This window comes from Harpia harpyja, chromosome 1 (assembly GCF_026419915.1).
Source record: "Harpia harpyja isolate bHarHar1 chromosome 1, bHarHar1 primary haplotype, whole genome shotgun sequence".
NCBI lineage: Eukaryota > Metazoa > Chordata > Aves > Accipitriformes > Accipitridae > Harpia > Harpia harpyja.
Genome location: NC_068940.1, coordinates 62188074 through 62207786, shown reverse-complemented (window position 1 = coordinate 62207786; position 19713 = coordinate 62188074). Strand labels below are relative to the sequence as shown.

General features: G+C 40.6%; 2 protein-coding genes across 4 annotated transcripts in view; one reads left to right on the top strand and one right to left on the bottom strand.

Annotated features, from left to right (window-relative positions):
• ANO10 (anoctamin 10) overlaps positions 1–6420 on the top strand; it is a 130167-nt gene extending 123747 nt beyond the window's left edge. For both annotated transcript variants that reach the window (XM_052797242.1, XM_052797250.1), the window contains exon 13: positions 5541–6420. In XM_052797242.1, the coding sequence (XP_052653202.1) occupies positions 5541–5576 (36 nt within the window). In that variant the 3' untranslated portion in view covers positions 5577–6420. The remainder of the gene's footprint in view (positions 1–5540) is intronic.
• A 6020-nt stretch (positions 6421–12440) lies between these two features.
• The window catches only part of SNRK (SNF related kinase), a 41273-nt gene continuing 34000 nt past the window's right edge, over positions 12441–19713 (bottom strand). For both annotated transcript variants that reach the window (XM_052797221.1, XM_052797231.1), the window contains exon 7: positions 12441–16326. In XM_052797221.1, coding sequence (XP_052653181.1) covers positions 15108–16326 — 1219 coding nt within the window. In that variant the 3' untranslated portion in view covers positions 12441–15107. The remainder of the gene's footprint in view (positions 16327–19713) is intronic.

Sequence of the window (19713 nt, the reverse complement as noted above, 5' to 3'; positions counted from 1 at the left end):
TCCCTGCAGAGAGTGTTCAACACCACAGTGCAAAAACTTTGAGGGAGGGTTTGTGGTTCTAGATACAAAGTTACACAACTTTGCACCATTATAATCAGTGAGAAAAATTTGCCATTAAATAAGTTTTTACACTTTTACACAGAATAAAATATTGGATGTGGAAGAGGCTTACTAAGTTTTGAAGTGGATGTTAATTTGCCTCTTTTGTAACTGGCTGGTACTTACAGGGTAAGCTGATATGGTTCTCAGAGTTTTCAGCAAACAGCTCAAGGCCCAAGAAACTACTTTTGTTGTGACTATACACCATTAGGAAAGAATAATTTTAATATATATCCATCACGTTTTCATATTATAATTAATTTGAGAAAGTGGAAAGATACCATGTAACACTACGGTTTCTTTAAGCAGTAAACTGCTAATGAGCCGTTCTACGTGGTGAATACAGGAAAAGCAGAAGATGGAGTTGCTGATTAGAAACATCTGCCTTCATGTCGTCTTGTCTTTCACTGTATGGCTATTTACATGTCTGTTCTTCGTATATGCAAACATATGTGTTCATGGAGTATGCATATGGAAAAGCACCAAACCAGTGAGTCATTAACTCCTGGTTTCATTGATTTTCACTTTTAAATGCTTTTTATTTTTTAAAATTGTTTTCCTCAGGTTGTGGTTGAACTGTCAGTTGGTGTTAACACACACAGTAGTAAAATTAAAAGTAGTTAGAGGCTGGCTTACCAAGACCAAGCATAACTGGAAAATAAGCACGTTCTAAGCATTTGATGCAGAGCTCAGCAAGTACAAGAAATCAACATTAAACAGACAGCCAGAAGTGAGGAATGCAAAGACTGTTAGCCACCTGATAAAATGTTGGCTGTCCCATAGAAACCATACAGGAAAGTTGAGGGTGTTGGATTAGATTATGAGTGTGTGTGAAATGAGCACTGGTAACAGCAAAAATGCCGGGTTATCTCTGTGATCCTCCCATACAGAAAGAAGGTCACAGATGGATTTGCAAGATAGGGGTTGTGAAAGGCAGTGCGTGCTTCTCAGCCACAGGGGCAGAATGAAGCTCCATGCTGGGGCATACAGTGTCCTTGCTCAAAGCAGCCCTACTGCACAGAGCAAGGTGCAAAGCATCTCGTCATCTGTGAGCTCTGGGCAGAGGGTTTGAAAATGAAGGTGGGTCACGGTTCTCCTGTTGCCATGCAGAAGGGACCTGGATTTGCAGTGAGGCTGTGGCTTGAACAAAGCCCTAGTGCTGCTAGTGGTAAATCCCTTGGCAACTCAACTGGTTTTGCTTTAGTCGAGGGCTGTGGTGTTACTGTGTGTTTCTGTTACTTAGTGTTTGTAGCTATTTCTTTTACTTGCATATATTAAGTAGCATTGTTTGTAGTACTAAATCAGGAGATCAGACTTCTGTAGACCCTCTAACTGGAGAGTTACCAGTTGTTGATAACTACAGTCCATACCCTGTGTACTAAAATTTGTGTTCTGGTTGTGAACACCAAAGGAAGTAGCCTGATTTCCAGGCTTGCTATGCAACTGTATTTGTGTTGTGAAAGTATCTGTCATGTTTTATTAAAGTGCTTTTAGGAAATTTAATGTTGAAATGTAGTGAAATCTAATTAAGTGGTAAAGCCTATTTGTAAACCACATTGAAGAATTTTTGCTGTTTCTACTGAAAGTACTGTCTAATTATATTATGTGTGCTTTACAAAGAAATTTAAACTTAATAAAATGGAAATAGCAAATCTATTGAATTACAGCAGATAAATATTTAGGGCACTTCCTAACAGTAGAGTTTTAGAATCAACTACACTATAGCCCCACTATTATAAACTAATATTAGTTTAAACATATGCTTCGCTTATGTATCGCATACATAGGCTACTGTTGCTAAGTGCGCTGTATAAAACAGACCATTGAGTTGGTTCAGCCACGCAGCCGGAGAGAGACATGATCCCAAGTGCTGTGCAGAGCCAGGCCTAGCTTGTTAGGGAGCAGGACTGTATGATCAATTGTCATGCACCAGCCACCTATTTTGCAAAACAGAGGCATAAACCTTTCACTAGTAACTCTCAGCTGATAATAAATGAAGAATGGTTTCTTGAGCCAACTCATTTCTCAACTATGCCTCTGGTTAGTTTATAGAGGCTTTTACTACCCTCAACTGAGCATTGCTTTTATTTGTCATTAGGTATCTAGTAGGTTTGAAAAATAGATTGAGAAGTTTTTAATACCTCTCTTTCTGTATTTTTAAAATACTACTTAAAACTTACAAAGAAATGTCTTTTTGATGGAAGAGTAGTTAATTCAGTCCCACAGGTTTGCCAATGAGCCTGTTGGGGCCATCAGGGAAAAGGTGATCTTAAAATGTACCTTGTCAGTTCCTTTTGTCAGTATCAGAAAAAAAATACACTCCCTTTCCCATAGGCTGTCCTAGAGAAATATTTTCCTAGTAAAAAGAAACATTTCCTTTCACAATAAAAGAAAAGAAAATTTAAAAATTCTTCAGCCTGAACTTGGCAAAGAATTTCACTGTCTAATGATGCCACCACATGTTGCTTGCCAAAGTGATAGCTCTTAGGGGAGCCTGGTGCTGCCAGGTACTGCAAAATATGTTCTGGTATTAGAAATTATAAAGAAGAAATTAAACATGCAGCTCTTGGGGTTCTTACATTGCTTATGATTCATTTCCCGAAATGCGTGAGTGACTGCATTTGGACTGGTTTTGCCCAGGCTGTGTATGCCATGGCAGCACGTGAAGCTATTTTAAGAGTTTTTCTACTCGCTGGCCCACTGAAGAAGCTTGGAAATTTGTTTGTTTGTCATATATTTTAAATATACTAGCATAAGATTGCCAGCATAAGAGAATACTAGCCTAAGATTAGCTCGGTTAAAATTAGGAGGGCCTTCAAAAATAAATGACAGTAGTCCCGCTTGTACAGAATTTTTGGACAGATTACCATCTAGTCACCATTAGTAGTCATATGCTTGGTTTTCTTCCAGACTTTGGCAAGCCCTGCAGAAATCAGAGAGTAAAAATACCTTTCCAGTTTTCTACATTCCTCATCAACCCCCATATAATTACAACAACGCTCAGAATTTAAGAAATCATTCTAAAATAAGAGAATAAGGTTTGAATTTGATGAATCCTAAAGTGAACTAAGTTGCTGTCTTCTGTATCTTTTTTAATGTTTTTACAATAAGGGTAGAAGTCACTTTAATGAAGATGCTGTAGTTTTATACAGACATTTATTTAAATAAGTGAATCAGGATGCAGAAGAGGAATCTGTATTCCAGCATTTAGCTATGGCTTTTTTTCTGCACTGTTGCTATGGAGAACCATATAAATATTTGTATCACAAACTAATTTTACTTCCCTTATAGATGGCATGGCAATACAGATAAAAATGGTAAAGAAGAGTTATTGTAGGTGGGATTTATCATGCAGAGTAGTGTTTCGGAATGGGTTCAGGCACAGACTAGCAGCAAAGGGAAGTTAGAAGGTGCTGCATTAAAGCAATCTGACATCTTTATGTTACGGGGTAGAAATTGAATGCAAGTGTCCGTTGTATTTGCAGTTTCCCCTTTTCCAATTTTTTTTTTATAGCATTATTAGGTATTTGTCTTTCTACTAGCCCGTATGTACTAGCCATTTGTATAAAATCAAACATAAGCATAAAAGAAAGAACTTTAAATTTAAGGAACTTAAGCATGTGTCCATAGCACCCACTGGATGGATGATATGGAAACTACACAACTGCTTAGGAGTTGGGAGCTGCATAAAATCATTTCTTCATGTGATCACTCACATTTTTCATGTTCAGCTCTTTTCTTTCCTTGTCTGCCAAATTGCCTCGAAGGTGGCAGTCATGCTGGACACCAGCCTATGGCCTCCTGAATTCCAGCAGTGCTGGGCTTCTCCTTGCCTTTGCTCCTCACCCTGTCCTTTGGGCTGGTCTCCATCTATTCTCCTTCCTTGGACTGTTGTCTCTTGGTCATGTTCTTTGGGAACTTAAGTCTCTGTGATTATTTCTTAGTATACGAGGGTGGCTTCCAGCCTTCCAGACATTGAAGGACCCTTAGCTGATAACCCCGGGTGATGTGTGAGAGATGCCTTTGGCACAGTTTAAACTCCGCTCTTACTGCTTCTTACTGTTAATTCTGTGTTACGAAACATCCTCTTTAACAGGAAGCTTCAAAGAGTGGCTCTGGTTTCTCTTACTTAGTAGATATTTTCAACGCCTGGAATTGTTATTCTGGTTTCACATTGAGATCTCTCTGGTGACATCCTAAGATAATGAAAACAAAAATGGTTAACAACAGGATTGGAAATAACATGTATCACCATAGCAGTCTGCTACCTCTTTCTTATATCACAGGATGTTTTCGTTCAATTCAATAGCAAAAAAAAAGGGCAATACGGAAGTTCCGAATAACAGTTACAGCTTAACATTCATGCAGTGGGAAATCGGGGCAGCATTGTGTCAGTAGTTCATTGACCTTTTAGGATCCCTTAAAAACTTAAAAGGCTAAATGACTTTATGATTTTTCTAAAAATAAAAAAACCCTCTACAGTATCAAAGACTTCACAGTGAACTAAAATACTATATCTGTAAAGAATGTACCTTAAAGATGTGCATACCACTTGGCCAGTAGGTAGATTGTCCCACGGACTAAGCAAATTGCATTCGTGTCTTCAGAATTAATATCTGCTATAGCTAGGAATAATTAATAATTTTTTTTTAATTCCCTTTGTGGCTGAGATTCTGATATCGCAGTCCTTCACTGTGCTGAGCATTTTGCTTATCTGAAGTTATCTCAAAGAACTATCCTGTATTTTAATAAATAAATCTGTGATTCAGAGATAAGGATTCTTAATTCCAGCCTGGTATTGATGCCTTCCTAAATGGAAGAGCAGATTTCCAGCAAAGCCCATCAGCTGTACCTGTCTGTGCTTACTGCCATTGTTTTAGGTAACAGCCAGTGCTGCCTAAGAGCACACAGGCATGACCAGAGATAGAGGGGTCGGGGATTTCCAGGAGCAGTGATGGCGATGCCAGCTTAGACGGTGCACTGTCATGAGCACAGTTATTGCCCAGGAGTGGCAGAAGACAGTTCCAATACAACAGTAATTTCCCCCAGCTTTTAATTTTGCCGTTCTTACAGCAGTTCCCCCTGGTCATGAGTCTGAGGGAGAAGGTTTTTTTTCTGTATCTGTTGGGCCCAGTAATTTCAGCATAAGGCATTACTCATCATGAAAAGAATTAATTAACATACAAATTGCATCATCATTTACTGAGTCTTTTGGTGGGAAAAGCAATACCTCTGTTAAAACTGTGTCATTTGGAAAAGTCAGGCATAACAGACTTGCGTTTTTGTTTTTAACTACCAAAGCTTGAGTTAATTTTTTTTGTGTCGTTTTATTACTCGGTTGGATTCAGAAGTGTCCTCCTTTCAGATTTTGCTGTTTTGCGTTAATTCGTCATGCTAGCACTGCACTTAGTGTACCTTTTCTTTTTTCCCTTCTCTCACAGCAAATGAAGCTTGCGGCTGAGTCACTGAAGGAGTAAACATGAAGGAACGAGGATGACTAAAGCAGTCACATGTGAATGCAATGCGGGCACTTCTTGAGCGTTTGTTTAGGGTGATGTGTAGCTCTCAGAGTGTGCACTCTACCATCTATTCAGTAGGTGGCACCTGCTTATATGATACTTGGTAAATATTCTTTGCCTGACACTGTAAAAAAAGATATTTTCTCCTGCTCTCTTGCTTTCTTATATGCAACTGTTGATGAAGTTAACACCAAATAACACTCCAGCTTATGCTAGGTCTGGTTGAAATCTGCCAGACTCACTGTGCTGCAAGTGATTGAAAACAGACCCTGTGAGTAAGCATCCAGAAGCTAACAAGAGTTTTCAGCTGCAACTTTGTTAAAGAAAAAAATAGAAGGTAGACTGGTATTTAATTCACAGTGTACAGTCCCCTTTGGGCTCATTGCCCCTTTTGTTCCTTTATTACAATAGCTAATCAGTCCTGTATTATTTCAAAGACTTGCTTATTAGCTACTCTTTGCACATAGCAAATTAATTTAAGTATTTTATGGATTGTGTAATGAAATACATGGTTGTTCCCTATATGATCTGAGAACTAGTTAAATATTATAAAGTATGCATTATATACTCCTGTGTGCTAGTTAAATAAGCCCCAGCTAAAATCTGTTCAAAAGCTGGGTAAAAAGCATTCAGTAGGAGGCAGATTGCTGATCAGTAATTTATGAAGTGTATTTATTTTTTAATTTACATTAGATTTTGGTATCACTTCCTTGGATCTCAAACTGCAGTATTGTATGAATGGATCTTCTGGTTAAATGAACTGATAGTAACAGATCAATTAAACTTGATACTCGATACACCAGTACTCGTGTATGTAGTGAATATCTGATTTTTTTTTCTTGCATTTCACAAAAAGGTAGGAGCGTTTCATTGCTTTCTGACAGTAGTAGGACCAAAATCTACAGTGTTTGTTCCTGTGACCTTGAGACAGTTTATTTTCTCCTGCTGTGACCTTCATCTTTGGTAGATGTAACTTACCTATATGTGATACTTGCTGGAATTCTGTTTGGAAAAATCTGTTGTTACAATAATTAAGGTATTTGCCTACTTTGCACATTTCAGATTTCTGCCACAGGGCCCCCACAGCAGAGTAATAGAACTAAGCCAAAATAATGTATTCTGCCTGGAATTTAAAATTAACATTTCTCAAACTCTGCAAGCGTGACCCAGTAAGAAACGACTCTGTTCCCTTGGGAAGAGGAGCAAAAAACTGTGCTACAGCTGCTGTCTCTGTTCTTGTTTCTCCCACTGCGCATCCCCCACACTGCTGCTATTTCAGGGGTATCTCACAGGCTGCTGCTGTTTCACAGCCTGTTCCTGAGGTGGCGGTTGCAGGGTTGTGGCTGCACAAGCTCTGCCCTGAGCAGCCAGCAGGGATCTCTGAGGGGAGCATGTCTCCTTTCCTATGGTGCTGTAGAGATCCCAAAACCGAAGCTTTTTTGAGGAGGGGACCACCACGTTCTTCATGAAAGCTCCCCAGCTTTGCAGTTTCTTGCCCACTTTGATCTGAAGTAGCTCCTGTTTGTTTAAGTTTTACTCATGCTGCCTAGTCAGTGTTTTTGAGTGAACAGTTCAGAAGAAAAATCTGTGGGAGGGGTTCCTGGTGGAACATGTTCTTGTGAGCTTGTCACTGCCATTTTGAAGGGAGTCTGCTGGTCTGCTAATTTGCGCTGGTTTGTGAGCGTAAAGTTGGTGTGTTTGTTTTGCTGATGGCAACTGTATCAGGTGTCTGGAATAATTTTCTAAGATGGGTTAGAAAAGGAATAGAGTCGTGTCTCAACTGTGATCATGTGAAAAAAATAAGTAGACTTCTGCAAAACTGATGTTGTGGTTGTCCTCGTGGTCCCTTCATTCTCCTGTTTTCTGTAGACTAACAGGAAAATCTCTAGTAAGGTTTAAGTACCTGGTGACATAAGTAACGTTAGCTGTTGCCCTTGCCTTGGGCAAATCTTTCACTTCTGCTTAGTTTCCTTACCTATAAATGGGGGTAATACTGTTCTTTAGGCAGATTCTCCACCTCAAGCTAGTAGGTATGGAAGAATTATGACCTTCCATAGTGTGAGTGAGTAAGAAGTAGGGGAATCCTTTGTTGTATAGGGATTAGAGTTTGTTCTAGATACTGGGAGAACTCTTGTTTTAGCATCACAAATGCTACACAGTCATGACAGAGAGTGTTTCTGTCCTAAAGAGCATACACTTTAGCTTGCTGAGAAATGTTACCTGTATATTGCCAAGTAATACTTTGTCACCGGACTGAAATTTAGCTCCTATTCCTCTGTATGCTGTTCTTTGCCCTTGTACTGGGGGAGTGCTGTGTTCAAAACATACAGGTTTAATACTGGGGTTTGGTTTGTTTTTTGTTTTTTTACATTGACGATGTCATCTATTTTCATTTCTCATTTGAGAGAAAAAATGTTTCTGTCTATGCTTCTGATTGTCTTTGTATTGTTTTCTTTCTGCTGTAGGTGCATCTGTAAAAATTGTGGGATGCTAGGGACGAAGCTTACTGACAAAAATCTGTTGTCAGATGAAAATATGAGAATAAATAAGATCCTTACCAGTAACTGCCATTCACAAGCTGTGTAATCTGTATGTCTGTTCCTAGTCTGGGTAACTGTGTCCCCCAGGCACACAGGAGTGGAGACTTTACTTTCCCATTGTTCTCAGGCCACCCCCCAGCACAGAGCTGGCATACAAGGCCAGATCCAGTTTTCTCAACGTGCAGTTGAGAAGGGCACAGTGGGCTACAGGGGAAAGGGGCAAGTGCACTGAAGTGGAAGGAAACAAGGGCACCTAGATCAGAGGCGTCTGGTTGCCAGTAAATGTCTTCTGTCTCCTTCCTTGGGGTCAGCGAGCAGTTTGTGTACAGCGATAGCTGAAGCTGCAGCTCGGGCCCTTCAGGCAAACTGGTGGGTTCATGCAGGGGTTGTGGAAAGTGTGAATGGGCTGGTTTATGAGCGTAAAGCTTACGCTCTACCTGTGCCCCCACTACGGGCAGCGAGTCTGTCCCTGGAGGTTCATGGCATGGTCCATTACCCAACTAGAGAGACCCTTAGACCTCAGAGACAGCCTTGGCTCTGGACCTTTCAGGAGTGCAGGCAAACAGCCTTGGGTGTGGGGCAGTTCTTCCAATGCCCGAGCCTAAGAAATAAGTTCATCTCTGGTCTCAAGCTTTAGGGAGGAGCCTAGGATGAGTCTGGAGGCATCCTGTTTGGGAAGTCAACTGTGTGGGAGTAGCCTGTACCTATCTGTAAGGCTTGAATTTTACACATCACCTTAGCAGCAGCGGTAACAACCAAGACTGTTTTTAAGGAAAAGGCCAGTCATAAATAATTTACTGGTAATACAAAAGTTCTCTCATCAGGTGTGTTGTGAGCCACAGGTCTAATCGTGTGGCCCAGAGGGATCTGCTGACTCAGGATCTCTACTGTACTTGCTGGACTGCAGCAGCTCCCATGAACTTAAGGACAGTGGAAGAGGAAAACATGGGAATCGTTACATGAGGAGAGGTTCCTCTGTAAGCAGGCAAGCAATTCTGGGTATTTTTGCTTACCTCGACCAGAGGGAATCGATCTCGAATCTCATTCAGGAGGACTTGCACTGACTGAGAGTTTACTTCCTTATTCAGATAAGCAAAGCCAGTGGGAACCATGCCTACTACCGCCAAGCGCTTTCTTCAGGAAAGCTCTCCCATCCATGCCTCATCCAAGAGTTGGAGGGGTGAGTGCCAGCATCAGGCTGGAGCTGACAACAGGGCCTGGTGACTCATCTGTCAGCCCTGAAGACTGATGCCCTTAGAGAGGAGGGATCTCTCTGCACTCCGCTGCTCGATATAAAACACAGTGGTGACGGCATCTGTCATCACTGGTGTGATGAGGGTGATCCTGGGTACGGTGTAAGAGCGCTCATCAGCCCTTCCTGCTAGCTCCCGGCTCTGCAGCACTGAGCCGAACCTCTCCCAGGCCTTGGGCACTGAAGCGGAGTGCGTGCAGCACACAAGAGCCCAGAGAGAAAAACAGATCCTTCCCTCCTGCCTCCCCCAGCCCTGTATTTCTCAAGAGAGAGTAGTGAGGGGGAAGAAGTTACACAAGCGTTTGCTGAAATTAATTGCTAAGGAGATCTGACATGACACGTCTGAGAGCCTAGTGAAGTCCTTACAAAAACCCCAAGCTTTTCAAGTTAAGTAAGTCCTCTAAACTTGCATTTTTCATATGACATAAGTCTTCTACCATCTGGGAAAGTAAATAAGAGATCATCCTTTTTTTCCCCCTAGTATAATAGACTTTACTTCGTCACTAATTCAGGGTTCTTGACTTCTAGAAATTGATGTCATTTGTAATACACACAGATAGGCCAAACTGAGTCAACTTGTTACAAGTAATTAAAATTGTAAGCTCAAAAAAACCCAGTAGCCAGAGCCTCTGCTTCAAGAAGGGAGCAGGCTAAAACAGCCACAGAGACATTGCCCTGGAGAAGGGCCGCGCGGCTGTCCCTCAAAACACCGTACTGACGTGACTTCAGTGAGGGAGCCTCACTGGCCTCAGTCAGTAGGCAACTAAACGAGTGAGTCACTGTTACACTTTCCCAAGTACAGTCATGTCAAGGTGTTATTACTCAAACACCTTTTATTGAAAGCAAGTCATAATCTGGAATTTGCGACAGACAGATCTGTTCTGATTCATCCACATAAACTTAACCATGGGAAAGGCTGTTGGGGTGGCTCGGTTGTCTCTAATGTTTGGGATGTGCCAAGCTGCCCCGTTCTCTGTTTATTGCCAGCCATCCACGTTGGGATTTCTCTATAGCTGGCTAGCCCATTTCTTTATTAGGTAATGAAAAATTCATTTAAAAAATCAGACCTGTGAGTACTGAGATGTTATTGCTGGGCTTTGATGTCTTAAGAAAGGGAGGGTAGTACCAGATTTGTAACACTGTTCCTCACTCAGGCATGGTCACAGCTCCCCCCACCCCCCCAAGTTCTTTGGCTGTTCCTTGCCTCCACCCCATTGTGCATTAACCAGCACCAGGAAGCTCACCAGCAATGGCAAGGTCCTAGCTGCAAAAGTCTGTGGGTACAGCTTTGCACAACTAGCCAATCATAAAGTAATCATATGTTAATTGCATATAATTACATAACCTGTTAAATGCCATTAATCCCTGTAAGTGTACCAAACGTCCTGGGTCCATACCATCTCTGCCTGGTTACAGCTCATGTTTCATGAACAGTTAAATCACAGGCTCTGTGTTAAATCGCTGCAGAAGGTTGTGCTGACCTGCTCCAACCACAGGTCACCAGAGACATCTCTGAGGGTAAACTGGTAACATGTACGAGAAGGTAACAGAAACCACCTGCTCTCAGGCAGTCCAGTATGCGTGCTGGTGGGGCAAAATGGACAGAACATGTTCCAGAAGCACTGGCTAGCGCTGCTACCCCTCCTCAGCCTGAGCCGCTTTTCACAGTACCATGGGAAAAAGGTAGCAGTAAGAAGCGTTACTCTCCCAACTACACGTTAAGGTGCAGCAGTTTGTAAGTGACAGCAGTGAGAGCACGTGCCTGGATTTCAGCTTAGGTATTTCAGTTGTTCTCTTCCTTCTGTACTGACATACATACATACGTACTTTTAGACTAAATGTTCAGGAGCAGATGTTTTCCAGCACATGGCAGTCTAAACACTGCAATGTGGCACAGAATTGTAAGATGTACTCTGTGAAGCACCTGCAGTAAACACATGGAATTAACTCCTGGAATCCTGTTACTTGTGACAGCACAACCAGAGCAGAGGATGCAGAGCTGTGCCTTGCACTGTGGTTTTAGATCTTGGGTGGTTTGGGTGATGATAGCTTTTTCTTAAGGCACCCATCTTTTGGTGCGGTCAGCATGCTCCAGTCCCCACTGGTGATGTGTATCAGTGCTGTTGCTAACATTTTTTTTTTACTATTACCCGTTTTACATTGCAAAGAAGAATAGTACTGGGTTAGGTTTGGATGAAAAACATTCAATCTATACTGGTGAAACTTCCAACTCACATACATACACCTTCACAAGAACAACAACAACAAAATACTAGTTTACACACCACCTATGCAGATTTGCAAACAGGTATACAACCGGTTGTTTCATCTAACAAGAAAAAACCTGAGACAAGTAAAGCACCTTACTTTCCCCAAGAGTTACAGCAGGGCTGGGTGAGGCGTCCCTCCCATGACTGTAACGGACAGAGGTGTGGCCGAGATAAGACTCATCTGACTGACTTGGGCACACACAGAGCAAATATTTTAACTGAGATTTTTGAGACCCATCGTATTCTGTATTCCAGAGCTGCCAGGCACCAGCTGCCAGAACAGCACTGGGTTTGCTCAGATGGTAAACCGGACAAGTGTATCATCAAAAGCATTCTCCAGCTGAACAGCGGCTTGTAAAGTTCACTAAACCACTTACTTAAATTAGTCTAAGTTCTGCCCCAAAACCAGCAACCTCAACCTTTAAACAAAAAGCTATTCTAGTGGATGACAACTTTTAAGCCCAAATGAACAAGTTTGCTCTATGTGAGAGAATGCCTGGAAGTCTGCAAACCAACATGCATCCACACACAAAGTTGTATTTTTTCAAGGCAACCGAGCTTATATTTCTACTGCTTTCTATTTTCATTTATTACTCTACTCAGCGGGGGCTGCAGCACAGAGAACACACGCCTAGCAAGCATGTCTCCAGAAGCTCTGGCCTCCGCTGCGCTGCAGCGTGGGGACGGGGCCGGGAGCTTGTGCCGCCCTTACACAGTGAACACCAGGAGTAACAAGCCGCATTGACATGCAAATCATAGGTTATGCGTCAATCAAGATATCACTTTTATTAACTGGATTTTCCATTTCTGTCGCACGCCATGAATGTTTATACAATGAAAAAGCCAAACATTGCTGGAAGCAATAAGATCAGCTGATATTTCTGTACCCTCTTAACACACACACATGGATTCTTTCTTGGTGAGAAATTTTTATATTTCTGTTCATTAATTCTGTTTATTTATACTGCTACTCTTAAAATTCTGTGTCAAGATTGTCACATCTTAAATACAGATTAAGTTGCTAGAGGTACATTTTTTTTATATATATATTTATATACACACATACAGAAAAATACAAGACTAGTTGTTTTTCCACAATATTTAATTTATACACTACTGTAACTATATGCAACTTTTAAAGACACGTTAAGGGGTACAAGAAACTGTTTACTTGTCTAAATAGTTTGGTCCAATATTATCTTAATGTAGTGGTTATTCTCGCCCTTCCTTTTACGTGACAACATAATACAACATACACCACATGCACAATCATTCACCTGTCAACAGATGGAGAAAGGACACCACTCAGACTAACATTTGTACACCCAAAGGTTCAACCAACCACACACAACTATAAGGCTATGATACAACTATGCAGCATAAATGGTCAACACTGCTGTTCTAAAGTGAGCACCATATATACAGTTGTATATAAAAACATTGGAAACAAAATACACCTGGGGTTAGTTAAAAGGTGCCATTCCAAGGCTGTACATAATATCAGGAAAGAGTATTTACACTACTTGGAAAAAAGCTGCAACAAATAAGTTTATTGCCAATGCCCTTTATAAACTTGTCTCCTACTTGGATGTTACGCTCACTGTCTGTGAACCACACATCTCATTTCTGGCCCTTGGTAAGATCCCTGCTCAAAAATTTCAATCAATCAAATATGTTCTATGGCTTCACCCACACATCTATTCTTGTAGCTTTTGATTTATAAATATCACGCTGACTAAACTGCAACTAGAGTTTAAAACTTAAAGAAGGAAAACACTTATCATTCGCCTTGTTTAGAAAGCAGAATGTAAAATCCCCGACTAGGCTAGCCAGTAAGAATACCCCATGCAATTTAGACTCTCTTAGTAAAGTCCTTCACTCATCATCAAGAAGAACTGTCATGAGCTGTAGAAATTATGACCAAGCGTAACGCCGTTCTTTGGTGCTCTGCTCACTCTGCGGTGGACGTGAAACGCATTGTATTTGACCATTCTGCACATGTTACAAGATGCTCAACAGTGTAAACTCCTCCCAGACAGCCAATGTCTGCCCAGGGTGCTGCTACATAATACCACCAGTTTCACTAGCATTGCTTAGAAGACCCAGTGCACAGCATGAAAAAATAAAACATTCTTGCCCTTCCCAAAACTAGGAATCTGCAATATATTTTATTCTAGATAATAAAATTCCACAAAGTTAATTCATCTGGTCAAAAGTATCCTTTCGTACAGAAATACTCTAAATCAAGACCTTGCCACGGCAATGGGAAACCCGACAGAAAGGCTAAAAGCTGTAAAATAAATACTTTCCTATATGCTATTTTAAATTGACTTCATGAAAAAGCATTATGACTGAGGGAAAATAAGTGGTGTACATGTGGGGAACAGCAGTATTTTAAGTCTTAAAAAGAGTAATAATGAGAAAAATGTAAATGACAATAACAATTTCCATTTGAATCCAATTACCTAAAGGTCTTCCATCCCTTATTGCCTTTTGAAATCTCAGGGAGGGGAGGAAAGGATACGGGAGAAGGTTTACAAGGTAAAAACCTAAAATATTAAGTGTCATGATATACTAATAACAAAAGTAATTCATACAAATACTTTATTTTCAGTTACCATGTAAAAACTCAGAAGTAGACTTAATAATTTACCTTTGTTATATTAAAAAAGAAGATTGTCTGCTTGTAATATTAACATATTTCTATGGGAGAAAGCTGCCTTACAAATCTACTTGCCTTTTTTTTTAAAAAAAAGAAAAAAAAAAAAGAAAGAAAACTGCCTCTAGCAAAACAAGATCTTTTCAGTTTGATTTTTGAGCCACAACTTTATCCATATTATAGCTTAAGACAAACAGGTGTGGGTTTAAAATCATATTTCAAGATCACTAATTTTCAGTGCATCTTTGCTTTGTACAAGCCTTGGAACATCTGAAAGCTCCCTGAAGAGTTTTCAGCATCAAAACATTATTGCTTTGGTTCTGTTTCAGACACATAGAAGTATGCCACATATCACATATTTTAGTTATCACAGAAGGTCAGAACAAGAATTAACATTTCACAAGCAAACAAAAGCTTCTCTCTCTAGTTTAAGTGCAGAACATGAAACTTCTAAGTGCTCCATTTACATTAGGATCCAGATATTTATTTTAATTTAATCCGGATCTTCCGTAGTAAAATTATAAATGTAAAAATTACACAATAAAATATTGTTTTGTTGAAAAAGAAAAACATATCGGCTAGCAGCATGCAAAGACCATGCATTGTCATACCATCAAGCAAACACAAAATTAAAGTGTAATAAATAACTGCTCAAAGCCCACTTAAAAATCTTAAGACAATAAAAGGGGTTCTGTGACAAGGTGTGCACAGCTCTGAACAGGAAGAATGATGCTGTCAAGTAGATCGAGCTATTAAGTCGAGTCGTTGTCAAATGACATGACAACAACTGGTCTGACTGGAGGTACACAGCAGCCCCTCCTTTGGGTTCCGCTGAATATTCACAGATATCGTCTTTTCACAGAGAGGTAGTTGTAGCACATTGTTTTTCAAGTTCCTGTTCTTTATCCGTTCCAATTCATTTGCTGTGTCTGACATTTGGTCAGAAAAAAACTTTAGGTTGCCCAACGATGAAGCCTGGTTTGTGCTTCCGCTGGAACTTATACACATTTTCCATGTTGACTTCTCCTGTACTTTTACACTGGAAAAGGACAGATTGTTTTGAGGATCAATAATGTATTTAGTGCTGCTGTGAATCTGTGAACCTAGGCAAAGGCTCATTAACTTCAGGCTTTCAACCAGTTCCCCTGCACTTCTAGATGATAGCTGCATTGAGTTCCCGGATCCAGCGCATCTCCGAGTGGAACCTGAAGTGTTGTTGGTGCTACCGCTGGAGCTACCGGAGGGACTCCCCCCACCTTTGTTGTTATCACTTGGGCTCGTTTTGTCTACCCCTCCGTTTCCATTACTTGGTTTGCTTTGTCCACCACCATCTCCTTGGCTGCCAGGTGGCCCTTCGCTGCTATCCCGCCTATGCCAAGAATAAGTAAACCCACTATCTTTGTCTAGGCGTCTCCTACTTTCCGAGTCGTCATCGCTTGTTTCTGAGCTACTGCAACTAGAGCCCCGTCCCTGGCTTTTCCTCCTGTGATAGCGTTTATGCACTGTGCTAGGTGAAGCAATATTCATTTTTAACCTGCTGAGCTTTGGGGGTAGGTTCTCATCCATGTCGAACTCATCATCTGACTCGCCCTCCTCAAAGATTTGATTGAGGACCGGTGCACTCTTTCTTGAAGTAAGACGATTTGTAACTGAAGGCTTACGGCGCAGAACAACTTGAGTAGAAAGAGAAATAGGTTTCTTATCTTCTTCATCCTCCTCTTCATCTTCCTCTACTCTGAACAAGCACTTGCGGCCACTTGTAGTGGGTTTTAAGCTCACCGATGGGACTGCTGAAAGTGCCGGTCCAGCTAATTCGGGGATATCTTCTTTCTTTGCTGAATCGCCAAGGGCCTTGCTTCTGTGGCCATTGAGAACATTCTCAGCCGTGCGAGCCGGTGACTGAGGAACAGTTGCATGGGAGAGAGGAGAAGCTGTAAGGTCATCCTCCAGATCTTGGGGTACATCGATTTTTGTTGGCCACGACTGCCTACATAAACAATTATAAAGGATAAAAGAAAAGTTAAATCATGGCAAGCATTTCCAAACATGTAAGAAAACATAAGATCTGCACAACAGAAGCACAAGTACTGTCACACAGATTGGCCTGCTGAGTGGCATGTTTGTAACAGTACTAACTAAAGAAACAGAAGCATTCTCAGAGAATGTGCATTCATTTAGAAATGCTGTTATTTGAAAGGAAGATCATATATACAAAAGCATAGTTTAGAAATTATGTTGGTTACTGTCAAATGAAATCTTAAGATTTCACTGCTCTCAGAAAATGAATTAAGCAATAAAAAACTTTAAATAATTGTGTCTCAGAGAAAATAATCTGAAGTAGGTATAGAACCACCAGCACCTAGAGGAAGATACAAGCTGACTCAAGCGTACCTTAAATAAGATAGTATTGCAAACCTCTTTTAATCTAAAGCTTCTGTTATTTTTTCCCAGTATTCTTAATATAAAAATTAGGTTAGAATTAACATGAGCGAGACTGAAAAGTTGAGTCAGAAGAAACATTCTCTCATTTTCAGTAAGTCTCATGCAGACTAAGCTCTATTCTACAAAATCCCCTTTAATTTTAAACACACATGAATTGAGATCATACATTTATTTGTCCTTAGCTGAGCAACTGGAATAATACAGCTGCATGAATTCAGGACTCAAGCTGCTTAAGAATATGACACTCGACTAAACTGCAAATCCAAGTTCAAAATATATGACTGTGTACTAGCATTGGCTCAAATCAAAATGAAAGTAACACCTGAGTGTAAATCAGTTTTACAGTTAGCATCTGATGCCTTATCTCCAGTATCTAAGCTAGTACCTATGATTTGTATTTTACTTTAAATCCTAATATATATTGTAATTTTCCCATAATGCACACCAAATAAACTAAGAACAAAGACTGTCAGTCTTTCTTCCCTCTCTGTATTTTGAAAGCCTAATCCAAGACCAACACCTACAGACCAACACCTTAACACTGAATAATTCTTCAATTGCTTCACTCAGCATAAGCCCCATATTTCTTGTGGAGACCAAGAAATTTTTTCTAACCTCTCAAAGTAAGAGTTAATTTTTAATTTAAAAAAGTTTGCCAGTCATTTAACTTGACATAACTAAAATACTCTTAACATACTGCATGAAAAGCTGTAGTAGAGACCTCTCTTCACATATGGATAGCATTACAAGACATTCCCAACCATATTTTGGGTGTGCCAAAAGAAAGGGCTGTAGCCCAGTTTAGAAGCAACGCGTAGGAGGAAAGTGGGAAAGGAAGCAGAGAATGTTTCACACCAAGCGTGACCCCAGATATCTGCTTGGACAGCCTGCATACAAAAACGGAAGGATCATACCAACTTCCTGATCTCTGCTGTGTTAAGAGGTCAAGCTGAAGAAACAAGGAAAGCTCGCACACCTCTTTGCTATTACTCTAAATGTGTTCTTTTTAAGGTTTAAAGTTAATGGAAGCACCTACACTAGGACTGCATTTGCTCAAGGCTCCCTCTGTAACAGCTAGATAGAAAAGGATCCTGAAGTGTGAGATGCCTGTCTACACAGGTAACAATTGACATCTTCCCAATTGTATGAACTTTGAAGAAGAGTACTTTATTAAAGCCAACATTAAACTCATCAAGCCTAACTGCAGACTTCGTTTTGAAGTGCTAGTTTCAGTTTTGCTTAACAAACCAGTGATACAAAAATCCACCAGGATCCTCTTAGGACCTGGCTGCCAACACACCCGTGTAAGCCTGTGTAGTCCGTTCCCTAGGAGGAGCTGCACAGGCTCCTTCCTGTCTCCTGGGGCACTGGGAGCTACCGGTGCCCTCCCACCAGTTTCCCTCCAGTGAGGGGCTCTGCCTCGAGGGAGGCCACACAACCAGCAGCTCTGACCCAAGCTGTCCAGACAAGAAGCGGAGCTCAAGCTGTGGTCCTCCTGGGTTTGACACTGGCATCCTCACTTAGGCCCCAGCTGACTCCAGAAACACTGGGAACCACTGACCTAGTTTTCTGATGACTTGTGCTATGCTGGGTATTTTAAACACAACCAACCGTCTGTGATTAACAAATAGGACTTAAATAAATTAGAAACATAACTACAAAAGTGACAGAAAACAAAGATCTAAATCTTTCAAGAATTTACCATGCTTTAAGAACAGACTGGTTTGTCAGCAAAAAAAAGGAAGAGAGTTCTGTGGCTGTCACAATAAAGGGTAAATATAGTATCTAACAGTACTGTAGTTTCCAGGCAATAAACCTACCCACTACAGTATGTTTATCTCTCATAGCAGCCCATGTTTGCATCCCTTCCCCCACACCTCCCCTCCATTCCCAATAGGCCTGAGGGGAGAGTGAGACAGAAGGGAAGCTCGAGGTTGCAAGTAATTTTAAAAAAAAAAAAAAAAAATCTTTTGAAGTCTCAAAGTCAAAGTAATGCAGTACTTTGTTGTCTCTTCCATGAGGTCATTCTATATAAACACTTTGAATTTAGAACCACCATGAAGACAAGGAATAGCTACCTGAGACCATTAAGGGCAAGAGTTCCTGAGTTTATGCAGATGCCCTTCATCATGATTCGTACTCATAAGGCAGGCTTTAAGTACTCCATTCAACTTTACAAATTCATAGCAAGATTTAGATGGAATGAACTTGTTTGCTCCAGTTCCTCATATAACTGGAGCAGCTCTTCTACTGCAAGAGCGACACTGATGCAGAGAAAAAACCAAAACAATTTAAAAGCAGACTTTGTAGTTTTAGAATTTTCATTTGAAGTTTTCATTTCATGCTCTGCTTGGATTTCTTTTTTAAAAGAAATTGACATAAAAAAAGAGGATGGTCCATTAAGAGAACTGCAGAGTGAAAGTTACAGTATTACCCTTGAAGAGACCTAAGCTCTGTAACACCAAGCTCCAGGCCATTTAGGTTCTGGAGGCAACCCTTAGTTGCCTGCAACAATAACTCTTTGAAAGTACTTGTAACCACACAACATAAAATTTCCTACATAAGTGACCATTGAGTGAATGACCTTTTAAGCACAGCAATAAAGTTTCAGTCTACTCTAGTACACAACACAGGCTGCAGTCTCATCTGGAGATGACAAAGATGTTGAGAACCACTGTAAGGTTCAGAGAGAAATAACTCATTATTCAGGTAGACAGAATGGTGTTCGGAACAGACTCCTTTAAAAGCCTCCAAAATCTCAGCCTAAATCCAAGGTAACAACCAATGGAGATGATGTATCTTTAACCTATTTTCCAAAGTGCATGCCCTTAATTTATAACTTATCCATTTTTTTCCTAGATTGAAATTGAGGTAGTAGTATCTGACTTTTGTCAATCAGGCCAAGGAAAATATAGATATGCAGCAGAAGGAC